At 42.4% G+C, this 13,078-nt stretch overlaps 1 protein-coding gene across 2 annotated transcripts in view; it reads right to left on the bottom strand.

The window, feature by feature from the left end:
* magi2a (membrane associated guanylate kinase, WW and PDZ domain containing 2a) overlaps nt 1-13,078 on the bottom strand; it is a 307,253-nt gene that overhangs the window by 71,440 nt on the left and 222,735 nt on the right. The window contains exons 7-9 of one of the 2 annotated variants that reach the window (XM_084710530.1): nt 5,358-5,415; nt 2,785-2,906; nt 920-1,243 (exon numbers count right to left, since the gene is read on the bottom strand). In XM_084710530.1, the coding sequence (XP_084566656.1) occupies nt 920-1,243; nt 2,785-2,906; nt 5,358-5,415 (504 nt within the window). The remainder of the gene's footprint in view (nt 1-919; nt 1,244-2,784; nt 2,907-5,357; nt 5,416-13,078) is intronic. The other variant, XM_084710531.1, reaches the window with a different exon arrangement.

The raw sequence follows: 13,078 nt of genomic DNA, 5'->3' as shown, positions 1-13,078 counted from the left end.
TATATATTATATTGACTTGTATTCAATTGAATGCAGTACAAGCCTGGAGGTCACAACCTCCATGAGTGTATATTTCCAAAAAATAATAATGTTGATCAGTTTGAACATTAAATATCTTGTGTCTGCACTGTATTCAATTGAATGTAAGTCTAAAAGGTTTTGCAAAACATTGCATTCTGTTTTTATTTACACAATGTCCCAACTTTTTTGGAATTGGGGTTGCAGCTGCAAAACAGCGATTTTGGACAGAGGTGGGTCTGTGGTGCTGAAAGATGCAGGTGTGGTTCGGTTTCGGCTCCCGTGCAAGGTAACGAATGCAACATCCCTCCGTGTACTTCCAAAAATGTACCAAACTTAGATCCGTTCCTCTCCTCCCATGCTGGGACACGGCGGGCAGAAGGGGTGCAGAGAGCGTCAGTGGTGCGGGTCTTCCGTCCCATCCCAAGGAAGCAGCAAAATTCAGCAAATGACATGCTGTCAATCAGGGATCAGTTCCAAGAGAAGATGCTTGAAAGGGTTAGGGAAGGACTGGGAGATATCTGCAGGAGGGAGAGCTGGGAGATTTCTGGAAGGAGGGGCGCCTTGTGTAGGAATGAGAGGATCTCAGCCAACAAGCTTAGTCACACTTAACCAAGTCTCCAATCTTTTCACCTCTGAGGGAGACGAGGCCAGTGCGCTAGTTTACATACATTGTTTGCCGTCACTGGTCCAGACATCGACTGAGTGATTACACTCTCCTGCCTGCTTATGCCAGGCGATAAGACATGTCATGGTACACACTCGTCACACAAATCCTTCAGCTGCCTCGAGGGAAAAAGCTTGCTTTGCGAGCTAGCATGCTTACAGTAAGTCAAACGAGCGCAGGCAGCCAGGAGAGCGACAGTCAGCCTCCTCTTTGCTCCTCTCTTGGCCTACTTACTGACAAAGTGCCACAGGGAGAAGGGGCTACAGACAGGCTGCTCCAGCACCACAGCGCAGGCGGGGGTGTGAAGTGGCTGCTGCTGCTGCTGCTGCTGTTGGTGGTGGTGGTGGTGGTGTTGGTGGGGGCACATATTCATCCGGCGAGTCAGAACACGCCGGAGCGGGGAGACGTCGGCGGAGGAGGATTTGGCGTACGCGGCGGCCCTGCGACCCAGAGTCGGCGAGCGGGAGAGGTCGCCGAGGCTGTGGCAGCGCTCGGGCACCGGGGCGACCTGAACACGGGGGGATCGGGGGAGGGTGGAACAGGGACTGGCATCCTCCACTGGTACCGAAAGTTTGGAGGGAAAAAAAAAAAAAGGAGGAGGAGGAGGAGGGAGGTGGAAGGTAGGGAGAGGAGGGAAGAGAGAGCCTCACTGGAATGTACACAGAGTGTAACCACGGAGACAGGCTCTCGACTCAGAGTGGTGGACTACTACGTTACTATGGAAACAAACCTCCACTTCATCAGTCCAGACAGTTTTTTTTTTTTCCAGCAGTACATCCGACTGTTGGTGGAGAGTTGGTGCTGGAATCAGGTGCAGCAAACCAGTCATTAAACAAAACAGTGAATCACATTTAAACCCACATGTTCGCTATTTATCTGAGGAAATACTATCAGTCCCACCAGAGCACTGCAATTCCTCCATATGTTTCACTGAGGCTTAAGACAGGATGTGATGTTGTAGCTCGCTGTCAATCAACAGCAGCAGTCCTCCTGCTCCTAACGAGCAAAATGAGCTATAGTGCACGGTTATAACCCGTCTTTGCATGTTGCCAAGGTGATGCAAGCATCACGTTTCTCCTAAATTAAGCTAAATTAAGAGTGTCAGTTTATAGGAAATGATAATGAAAAATTGGACTTGACTCACCATTCTTTAGGCAATTTTAAATGTCGAGAAGAGTTGGAAGTTGTTGCCTAACAAACAAACTGAGCTGTCATACTTGTTAATGACCCCTCTTTGCATGTTGCTATGGCGATCCATGCAACAGGTGTCCTCGAGTTTCTTCTGAAGTCAAGGAAATAAATTTGGTAAAAGTGGAGGATTAGCTTGCTAAATATTAGCCTCAATTTAAAGTTCTTTGTGCAACTTTGAATGTCAAATGAAGTTGGAACTTGCTGTGTTTCTGGCTGTAATTTTTCGACCTGCACATTTTGTTTTTTTTTGTTTTTTTTTGACCACCAGATTTGATATCACTTTTGTACATCATGTCACTTGAGTCCACACCTTTGGTATACAGGCATGATTTTTTTGTGTGTCTTGTTAGAGTAGTTTGACTTTAGTACAAGCTAAGTTAATTTTTTTGTTTAAAAGCTGTTCCACTTTAATTTTTGTACATTATTTATTGATCGCGATGCTTTTAAAGGCCCATAGTTGCCGTCACTTACTCCAATAACCACACTGACTTCCCTGAGCTTTTCCATTTGACGCCCTCTGATCTGTAATAAACAGGTTCTGTAACTTAATTTTTCTAGACAAACCTAAATTTCTTCATCTATGTTTTGACCGCAACTATGTACATCCAATATTTATAACCTAACATTTCAAACAGCTCTGGCTATGATGAAACACAAGAAGTGCAACACATAAATATTTGAAGCTAATATCAGACCTTCTGAGATGATAAATGCAAGTACAAAAACAGTTTTTCAGCTGGAAACTGTAAAGGTTAACAGAATAATAAAATGATTCAACAGCACTTAGTTATATTGGATTAAATATATTCTTTTCAAACATATAGACGGATAACGAGTTTGACTATATGCCTGCATAATGGGAAATTAATGGTTTTGTCCTTTAAAAGACATCAGCGTGGTGGTCTTACCTCTGTAGATGGTGGGAAGGGGCAGTGAGGACAGACCCTGGCTTTGCATCTGCTGCTGCTGCTGGAGTCTCCTTTTAGCCTCCAGGACGGGGTTCTCAAACTGGGTCCTTCTATTTATATGGCTACGATGTTAAGAAAAAAAAAAAGAAAAAATCAGATTTAACACTATACCCTGCTGCACTTAACTCAGCCTCCCTCCCCCCCCTCTCGGCAAAGATCGGATCTAAAAACTCCCGGCACCACGGCAGCTATTGCTGTGATGATTAATTAAATGGCCGGTCCCCCACGTTATGTAACAGAGCTGCTGCAGAATGGCTTTGCTGAGTTAAAAAAAAAGAAAAAAAAAAAGAACAAACGACTCATTCTGGGCTTTTCTTCCGACATTCAGCCGGTCTCAGAAGCAGAATTATGTGAATAAGTGACTGGGAGGAAACCTACACATGAAACAGAGATTTCCTTTAACGTCCCACGTCGCTCTTAATTTAGTTTGCGAGAGGGATGATAGTCAATGACTACAAATACTGTAATTTGCCAGAGTGAAATAATTAGTCATCATTAGATCCTTCCCTCACTCTCCCAGCCTGCATTGTGCTCGCACATAAACACACACCATCTCCTTATCTTTTAATGAACACCCCAGGATCACGGTGCTAATTACAGAACAGCTTGACTATATTTTTACATACTTACATAATTTCAAGGTCTGGCAACTTCTTTTATGATATTTACATGACGAAAGCGAGACAATGGGAGCGTCTCGAGAGGGGGAGGGCGCAGCGCGCGAGGCGGCGAGGAGTCAACTGTCATTCTGGAGGCTTTTTTAAAGCAAAGTCGAGCCAAATGACTCCCCCTGCCTGTCTAAAAATAGATCCCCCGTCCCTTCGCCCCGGAGTCGAGAGCATCCAGCCAGAGAAATGACACCTCTGAACAGGGAGGGGACAAGTGGTTCAGTGGAGGGGACAGGCTACACCCTGAGAAACAAAAGACATCACTAGAACCTCAAAGAGTTCTTCAGCTTGTCCCCTTTGGCTTGTCCTGGTAGAATCTTTTGCAAAATGTTCCACCCGGAACTCTTTCAGGGGGTTTCACCTTGGACTAAACATATAGGGTTAAAAGCTAGAACCATCTGTAAATGGTTCCACCTAAAACCCCAGAGTGAGAGGTTCTACAGAGAATCTTTCTATGTCATACCACTTCCCAAGAATCTTCTCTGGGGTTGCTACCAAGAACCCTTTTATATTCCAAGGGGTTCATCGAGAACCCACCAAGGGTGTTCTAGCAACAACCATTTTATAATACAAGGGTTTCATCAAGAGCCCGCCTAACTGGACAACCAACAGACAGGGCTGTACCTAGAAGGTTCCACTCAGAACGGTTCTGCAGAGAAGCTTTCTATGACTTAATGTTTCCACTGAGAACCCTCTCTGGGGGTTTTATTTAGAACCTTTTCAGTTTCTAAGGGTGCTTAAACAACCCACCAAGGGCGTTCTACCAAGAACCCTTTTATATTCCATTGGTTTTGTGGCGAACCCACGTGGAGTGTTCTACTGAGAATGCTTTTATGTTCCAAGGGTTTCAGCTAAAACCCACCCAGGCTGTTCTACCAAGAAACCTTTTATATTTCAAAGGTTTTATCTAGAACCCACCCAAGATGTGCTACCAAGAACCCTTTCATATTCTGAGGGTTTCATCTAGATCCCACCCTTGGTATTCTAGGAAGAACACTTTGATATTCAGAGATGTTCATCTACAACCGACCCAAGTGTTCTACCAAGAACAGCAGGGTTTCCTGTGGAACCCACCCAGGGGCATCTAAAATATATTTTACAAAGGTTTCACCTATAACCTCTTGCCATCTGAGGGTTCTTTGAGGAACCATGTTGTATTTTACAGATAAGGCAAAAATCATCATCCATCATTTTAACACTGTATGTTACAGTTACCGTTGTTTAAATACTTTCAACAATCCTTGAAGAACTCTCTCTTCCAAAAAGGCTTGTTTGAATGGGTTCTTAACATAACACCCGTAAGGAACGCTTCCTTCATTCGTAGAAAGGGTCGTCGTAGGCAACTGGACTTGGCAGGGTTCCCTACTACAACCCTATCTATGAGTGCCATGACCTGGATGACTGAGAATCTTCATAGACAATGTTTCCTTCAAAAAAGCTTCTTCGGTAGCAAATGGTTCTCAGGAGAACCTCTGCCTTTCAGGACGAACACTTACTTTTAAATGCTCATTTATCCAACTTTACTTAAGCAAACAGAAGTGTCTGTTTCAAACGATGCGTGGATACGGACGAAGAGACATGCAGAATGTTTAAAAAGAGACGCTGGTTTCTGCTCATGAGCTAATCTACAGATTTAGATGCAGCATGATGAGCGGTTCAGACACAGACGAATAAACTTCCTCCCGCAAAACAAACAGCGAGCCGTCAGCAGCCAGACAAAAGGGACCGAGCGCTTCCTGGCTGCAGCGCCAGTCTGCTGCTAATAAATATGATTAATACAGCACCACCGGGCCGCACTGAAAATCAAAAGCAAGCCATTACATATTAAAGATGTACCCAACTTACTCGACATAGTAGCTGCCGTAAATGGGGTCATCGATTTTCTCCCAGCCGTACGGAAGCTCTGTAAGAAAAAACACAACAATAATGAAGGCCTTGTTTATTCAATGAACTTGCAACAGCATATTGATCTTGCATGAAAATATCGTTGTAGCAGAATAATTTTACAACATCTTTTTTACTGTCTGTAATTATTCTGGTTTCTCAAGTATTATACAGTACATGTTTTTTCTTGTCAGGCTGCAGTTGTGTGCATGACACAGTAATAAAAACTTCACCTATGAGTCAGAGAGGTGACTAATGTTTGAAAGCCCTGGCACTTTATTATACATTATTTATTAGGCCCATAGTTGCTGTTAGTTACACACAAAAAAATCCAACAGATGAAATTAGTTTTTCCAAATTTGACACCTTCTGATTTGTAATGAAAATGTTCTGTAACTGGATTTTTTCAGCAAGGCAACAACGATGAAGGGTTTATTCACTGAATGAACTTAGAACAGCATATTGATCTTGCATGAAAACTTCCTGTGATACAGAATAATTTAACTGAGGTTGGGTTATATGAGGTACTTATTGATAGTCAGTGTATTACCTACAGTAGATGGTGATCAAAATGCCCCAGTTTGGAGAAGGAGACTGAGTCTGCAGCAAAACAGATTTTAGCCACCTAAAAAAATTTATATCAGTTTGTGTGTGCTATATTTAGAGTATTTTCACCACTTTACCTTGCTGTCAAAGAGGCTTTTCGGATGGGAAACTGCTGTTATATCAGCCAAATATTGCTCTCTCAAAGCCAACCAAACTCCATTGGTGATATCAGTCATTTTATCTCAAAAAAACAGGAGTTTCTCATCAACCACTGCCTCGATTTCATAGTTTGTTTGTGTTGTGTTGGTGGTCGGTGTTCTACAGGGTTAGTTCGGGTTCACCAAAGTCACACAATAACACGTAATCAAGGCAGTGGTAGAACAGCAATTCCTGTGTTATGCAAGGTAAAATTGCACATTTTTTCAATGGAGTCTGGTTGGTTTGGAGAGAGCGATATTTGGCTTAAATAAACTGTAGTTTCCCAGCTGTCTGACAGCAAAGTAAAGTGGTGAGAATATTCTAATATAGCGCACACTTAAACTGACATAGATTTAACAAAGCCGTGTAATAAAAAGCATTAATAAACTATAAGCCATACTGTAAGGTTTATGAAGGATATTGCCAAAGCCTTAGTGCCTGAATCTGGTAATCTGATATGTTAATTTGATGCCAAATTAAACTCCTTCTTTTATTTAGATATGCTGATGGTGGTTAATAAGTAATAAGTAGTAAGCAATGAGATCTGAGGCGTAACAGTGCAGATAAATGTGGGCTCAGTATTTGGCAAGTCACTTTTACTCTTTTTGTCTCATGCGTTGTAAAAACTTATGAATGATTTATGAAGTGGCTGCAACCTAATTAATAACGTAATTATACAGTAAACCATTTATTAATCATTTATAAGGGTAGTCTTGTTGTAAAGTGTGCAGATTTTTGTTAGTTGGGCCTTTTTTTTAAGTGGCAGAAACATGTTTTGCTGCACCAGTACTCCTGCTGCTTCACCAGACGGGGGGTGTGCTGACCGCCATCTACTATATGGCTAACTTCCTCATACAACTCCACTTCAAAAAGTCCGACCTCTCCCTTTAAACAGAGGACTCTTTCTAAGTGGGGCGTGGGTTCAGGCTCATGAATATTCTGAAATCTTTTATAAAAATTAAATGGCAACAAGATATGAGATTAAAAAAAGAAACATTTCTGTGTGTTTTCTCAACAACTTGTCACATTGATTGATTTAAAGAGGCTACTGGCTCTTTAAAGCTGTGCATCAAATACATCCCACTCCAAGAAAAAGTTGCAAAATAACACCAAATATTGATAGATCTAGTGGCTGAATTTGAATCACTGAAATATTTATGCTCTGCATCTTTCTCCATGCTGTAAATATTGTGTTTTGATGTGGGAACTTTGCATAGATTAACAGCCTCGACGAGAGCAAGCACAAACCCCCGAGGGTGTTGAACTTTCACAGCGTCAACTGCTCCATGTTTCTCTCTGTGTTTTAACAGTTTGGCTGCAAATGTTACGAGCTAAAGACTGAATGCAACAACCGAACAAACAGCACACAACAGCCAATTACAACCAAGTTTTCACTGGTACTTGTGAGGCGACATATGGTCTATGACTTTTTATTAATGAATTAATGAATTCTTTCAACTGAATATATAAAACAAACCAATGTCCGAAGTCTGAAGTGTCAAACTACAAAGGTGCAAATGGGAGCTGTGGCAAAATCATCCAAAACTTTCACTTTTTTTTTGTTTTTTTTTTGCAGAATCTTGCATAAATTTACCAACAAGGTACCCGATGCTGTTTCTATTCTGGTTCCTTTCTCTAAGATTAATTAGGGTGACAATATTTTCAAACCCCCAAACCGGAACCCTTACGTGCATCAGACATTTACGCGCACACACACACACACACACACACACACACACACACACACACACACACACACACACACACATTTATGCACTTTTATCAGGTGGACAGTTATTTCAGCGCTCAGCAGACTTAGTGCACCGTTCATCAACAGTATGGATGACTCAACGCAGCATTGTCGAGGCCACGTACCTCATGAAGGAATGAATAAGCCTCCTCCAGCACTTTAGCAAAGATGGAGTTCCTCTTCGACAGCTAACCATTAGCATTCTGACAGGTTCTGTCAGAAAGAGCTGTGTCATAGCCCATGGCGCTTGCTTATGACTCATAGGCTAACAACAGCCTTGACAACGACACACTGATGCCAGAAAATCAGTGCTGAATGCAGACGTGTGCTGCATTGTTTATGTTTTTAGGCAATAATGAGCGCAACAGAACACGAGAAAACAAGTATAGCATTGTTATTAATATTTTAACTGACCCTTCCTAAGCCCCGCCCCTTTTTGCTCTCTGCTCCAATGACAGTTGAGCAAGCTTGTTACCTCGGCCAACTTTCTCCTTTCTTGTTTCCTGTACTCAGAAAGGCTTCAGCTCAAATTTTCAAGATGGTTATGCTGTAAAAGCGACATGTATTCAAGCTTTCTGAAAGGTTCAGAGTAGAACCTTGCTACCTTCTAAGGGTGCCAACAAGAACCCACTAAGAGGGTTCAACCCAGAACCTTTTTATATTTCAAGGACTCTATCTAGAACCCATCAAGAGGGTTCTACCAGGAGCCTTTTCATAATTAAAAGGTTTTTTTCTAGAAAACACAGAGTTGACTCAAATGGGAACCTTTAATATTCTAAGGGTTTTGTCTAGAACCTACCCAGGGGGTTCTACTCAGAACCTTTCTACATCACAAGGGTTTTATAAAGAACCCATTGAAGGGGTTTTAACTAGAGCCAACCAACATGTTTCTACAAAGAGCCTTTTTCTATTTAGTTTATTTCTAGTCTGTGGGTTCTACTAAGAATCTTATTATTTTCCCATGGTTTTATCTAGAACCCACTGAGAGGGCTCTACCAAGAAATGTTTTATATTCCAAGGGTTTTTTCAAGAACCAATCCAGGGGATTCTGCCGAGAACCCTTTTATATTATGGTACAAAAAACCCCTGACAAACCCTTAGTGAAAGAGAGCAACCCTTGACAAATGCTTTCTGAAGAAGGGTTCTTCAGAAGCAAATGGTTCTGGGTAGAACCTCAGCCCTTCCAGAAGAAGCCTTTTGGAACCCTTATTCCTAAGAGTGTCGCATGACTGATGCGTACCGCTCAGATTCAGTGAATCGCTTCAACTTGGCTCTAACTCTTCAAAAGCACTGCAAAGTCATAGATATTTCTGCTCTCTCAGCCTCTTTCTGAATGTGGATTGCGCTGCAGAACATGCTGCCTTTGTTCCCAGTGATCAAAGCTGATCTTCCCCCAAACCCCTGGCAGTCATCAGTCATACCGGACAGGATTTTCAAAGTTGCCCTCTCCTCTCTCCTTCGCCCACAGCCTCACTGACAGAACACGGCTCTCCGCTAGAAGGAGTTCCCCCGTTCGCTTTCCAGGATATGACCAATTAGCATTTAAAGCATATTCCCCATTGGAGACTCCAGTGTTTTAGCATAATAGCGTGATCATTCAGACCCGAGCTGCGTACGTCGTGCTGAAATAGCATCTAAGCTGAATCTAGCATGGAGCTCTGGGACAGCGTGTTCCAGTGCAGCTCGGCTTAGAATCAGACCAGCTTTGATTAGTGACAATGCGAAGTTAATCAGGATGAGAGCGGAGATAACAGCAGAGGAAAAGCCTCCTAATCAGAAAGCGAAGCACCTCGGGCTCCTGAGGACCCTGCGGCCGGACGGGGGCGCGGCAAACCGATAATATAATATCCTGTATGGTCATCACAATACATTTATTACTACTTCGTGGCCTAGTTTGCTGGCTCGACAGACGTCTCTGAGCCCTCCCACGCGGAGGAGAAATATCAAAACAATGCTGGTGCAGTGCTCGTGCACGTGACATATGCTTCTCTGAACCCCTGCCCCCATCCCCTCAAAACAAATTATTAAACTTTCAGTAGGACGCACAATTTTCTTCCCTGCACACTCACTAAAAAGCATACTTACCACACATACACACACACACACACACACACACAGACACACACATGGCTGTGAGTGATATAACAGAGGGCTCCGAGCAGGTTGACAGCCCACGGGAATACCTCCTGCGAACACTGCAACATTCCTTAGCCCCATCTCCACTCATTAAATATGAAAGAGAGTGTTTCATGTTCTCACCTTTACCGGGCACCACACACAAAATGCACACACACACTATGTTACTTACTTTACACACACACACACACACACACACGAGGAGGCACACACATACAGGAGATCAAAGGGTTGTCTTGTAGCTCAGCAGTCTTCCAATGAAAAGCTTTTCTATTAAAACGTCCACCGGAGGAGCTGCAGGAAGCCAGAAATGTGTCTGCTTTCAGGAGCAGGAGAAGGGAAGATGGACTCTAACCGGGCCGAACACGACACTCAAAGGATGATTCAGGTTTATCACGACTTGGGTCTTATTTTCATGCTTTTGGCGATCGTTTCCATCGGTTAAATCGAGCGCTAAAATCTGGGATGACGGCAACGTTACACTGCAACAAGGTCTGATCTGAACCACTTTTTTCGACACCAAAATTGAATGCAACGAAAATACTGATAATAAATATTGAACACCTGTGTGTTTGCCTGATTTCTTGTGTCTCTTACCCAGTTGGACTCCTTTTCAACAAGTAGCTTTCAAAACTACCTGGTTAAGTTTAGGAAAAGATCATGATTTGGGTTAAAACTGGACCTTAAGTATGTCATACATACTTAACATAACTTAAAACTTAAAATAGGAGAACGCAGACTTTTGGTTTCATATGGAAAATGAAACCCGGTCTCCTGGGTTAAAGTCTTGTGTTTGTTTGAGCCATCGGTCCGCTGCACCTCCTCATACGCTACTTGCTCAGGCGACCTACACAGCTGTTTTTCTAATGAGGACAAGCTGCCCTTTAAACAATGTCACCGTGTTCCCAAAATAGTTGAACATTTCTGCATTTTTCAGCTATATGAAGACTGATAGCCCTAGGTCTGTGTGTTTAAGTATAGAGCTATAGTAAAGTCAGAAGGTGATTAGCTTAGCTTAGCAATAAGACTAGCTACTAAAACAACTAGCTTGGCTTTCTGCAAAGTTAAAGAAATGTCTTAATTAGTGTAAACTAGAGGAGTTATCAGTAATATATTTTAATTTAGGACAGAGCCCAGCTAGCTGTTTCCCTTCCCTTCCAGATGTGCTGTTAAGCTAAGCTAATCGTGCTAAATACTTAAAGTAAGAATATATCGCTTTTGTTGTAGCTGTCTGATGAGATGATGCTGAAACATGGAGTGACAGAAGGAAAGGTAGGGAAGTCAATGAACGGATCCATTACACAGCGTTACTTTGCTAATGCTAGCTAGCATTACCCGTCATAAACAGGTTACAAATGATACTAATTGCAATCCCATTTAATTCAGGTCAAACAGTGTCAGGATGCTAATATTGTGCCTTTATTTATCCTACTTTTTCATATCAATAAGGCTGCTGTGAAATAATTTTTCTACTCTAAATTTATGATTCTTGACTTTTGCACCACTTGTTATTTCTTATTATGTTTATTGTTATGCACCAAAAGCTGGAGACATAAAGATAATTACTGAATAACACTTAATGACAACATTGTTATCATGGTGTAATAACAGTCTTACGAACACTACTTCAAATAAAGTGTTGCCCATAAACCTCAGTACAACTCTTGCTTGGGAAAATGTAAATTTTGGCTCCTGTGGTTGGCATGCCACCCTGTTGGCAGGCATTTAGAATATCTTTATACTATATTTCTATACAGTATATAGAAATAGCCAATCTTGTCTGTGATGCTTATGTAGGTCACACAGAGGCATCAGTATTAAACTGAGAGTGTTTCATAACCAGATAAAAGTCCTTGGTGTACATTTAACATAGATATTACTCTGTACTGGATGTTCCCGAGTTTGATCATGAACTTTATAACTCTACTGGTAATGTTCCTCTGTGTTCTGTGGCCTCGATTCGGCAGAAGTTACGGTCTCGCTTTACGGTGTTAATGTGGTGTCATGACTGCAGCACCTCACACACAGACACACACACACACACACACGGAAACGCCGTTACTTTCACTGAGCAGCGTGCTGATAAATGCTGAACTTAGAGGATTGTCTCTTTGCTTGCTCTCTTTTGTTTGGCTCCATTGAGTGCTGTATATAACCTCTCTGTCAGCAGCCTGCAATGGAGTGCTAACTCCCCGGGACAAGGAGAGTGTGTGTGTGTGTGTGCCATATAAAGCCAGCGCTGCTTATCACTGCCATGCTGCATGCGTCCGGGAAGGAAATGTCAAGCTGGTGTGAAATTTTCAGGTAGGACCTGTTATGATGGAGCCCCGAAGCGAAGGGGAAAAATGTTTGCGATCTCTAGTCAGGCTACAACATCCATCCTGCAGTCACAGGTGGAGCCCCACTTACTACCAGCAGGAGGCATCCTGGCATCTTCCCCAGTTCCACTGAATAATCTCTCTTTGTCACCTTATTTCCCCCTTTTTTTTCCTCTGTTTTCATTTCCACTTCTTCTCCTTTCCTATAAACTATCTCTCTCATCTCATGCACTCTCAGAAAAAAGGCCTTTTTTTGAAGCTTGTGCATTTTTTATTCTGCTTTTTCTCATCTAGTCTGAGGAGCGGGGTGGCAAACCACACAGCCCACAGACACCATAGGGACTACCCATGTCCTGTTTCCTTTATTTTTCATTCTTTCTTTTCTTTTGAGGAGCAAAACCAACTGAACCGAATCATTTTTAAGCACCCTGAGCCTTTTGTAGTCACCAAAAATTAAAGTCCTTTTCCTACTGGATGCACTGCGCGGTGCCAGGCTTCATTTATCATGTCACCTTTGAATGCAGCGCACATTTGAGCGAGTGAGTTTACTTTGAAAAACTTCTCACCACTGGTCAATATGAGCACAAAATCCACTCGCCAATGTGTTACTTTTGAGAACACACAATTGGCAGCACACTCCGGTGAAATATACGATATATAGGCTTCTGAACAAATAGGTATGCCGTGGTGCAGACTCACCAACTGCAGAGCTCATTCTTTGTAAGTTCACTCAC

This window comes from Lutjanus erythropterus, chromosome 22 (assembly GCF_056507025.1).
Source record: "Lutjanus erythropterus isolate fLutEry1 chromosome 22, fLutEry1.hap2, whole genome shotgun sequence".
In the NCBI taxonomy this organism is placed as follows: Eukaryota; Metazoa; Chordata; class Actinopteri; order Lutjaniformes; family Lutjanidae; genus Lutjanus; species Lutjanus erythropterus.
Note: the sequence above shows the minus strand (reverse complement) of the source record. Positions and strands in the feature narration are given on the sequence as shown.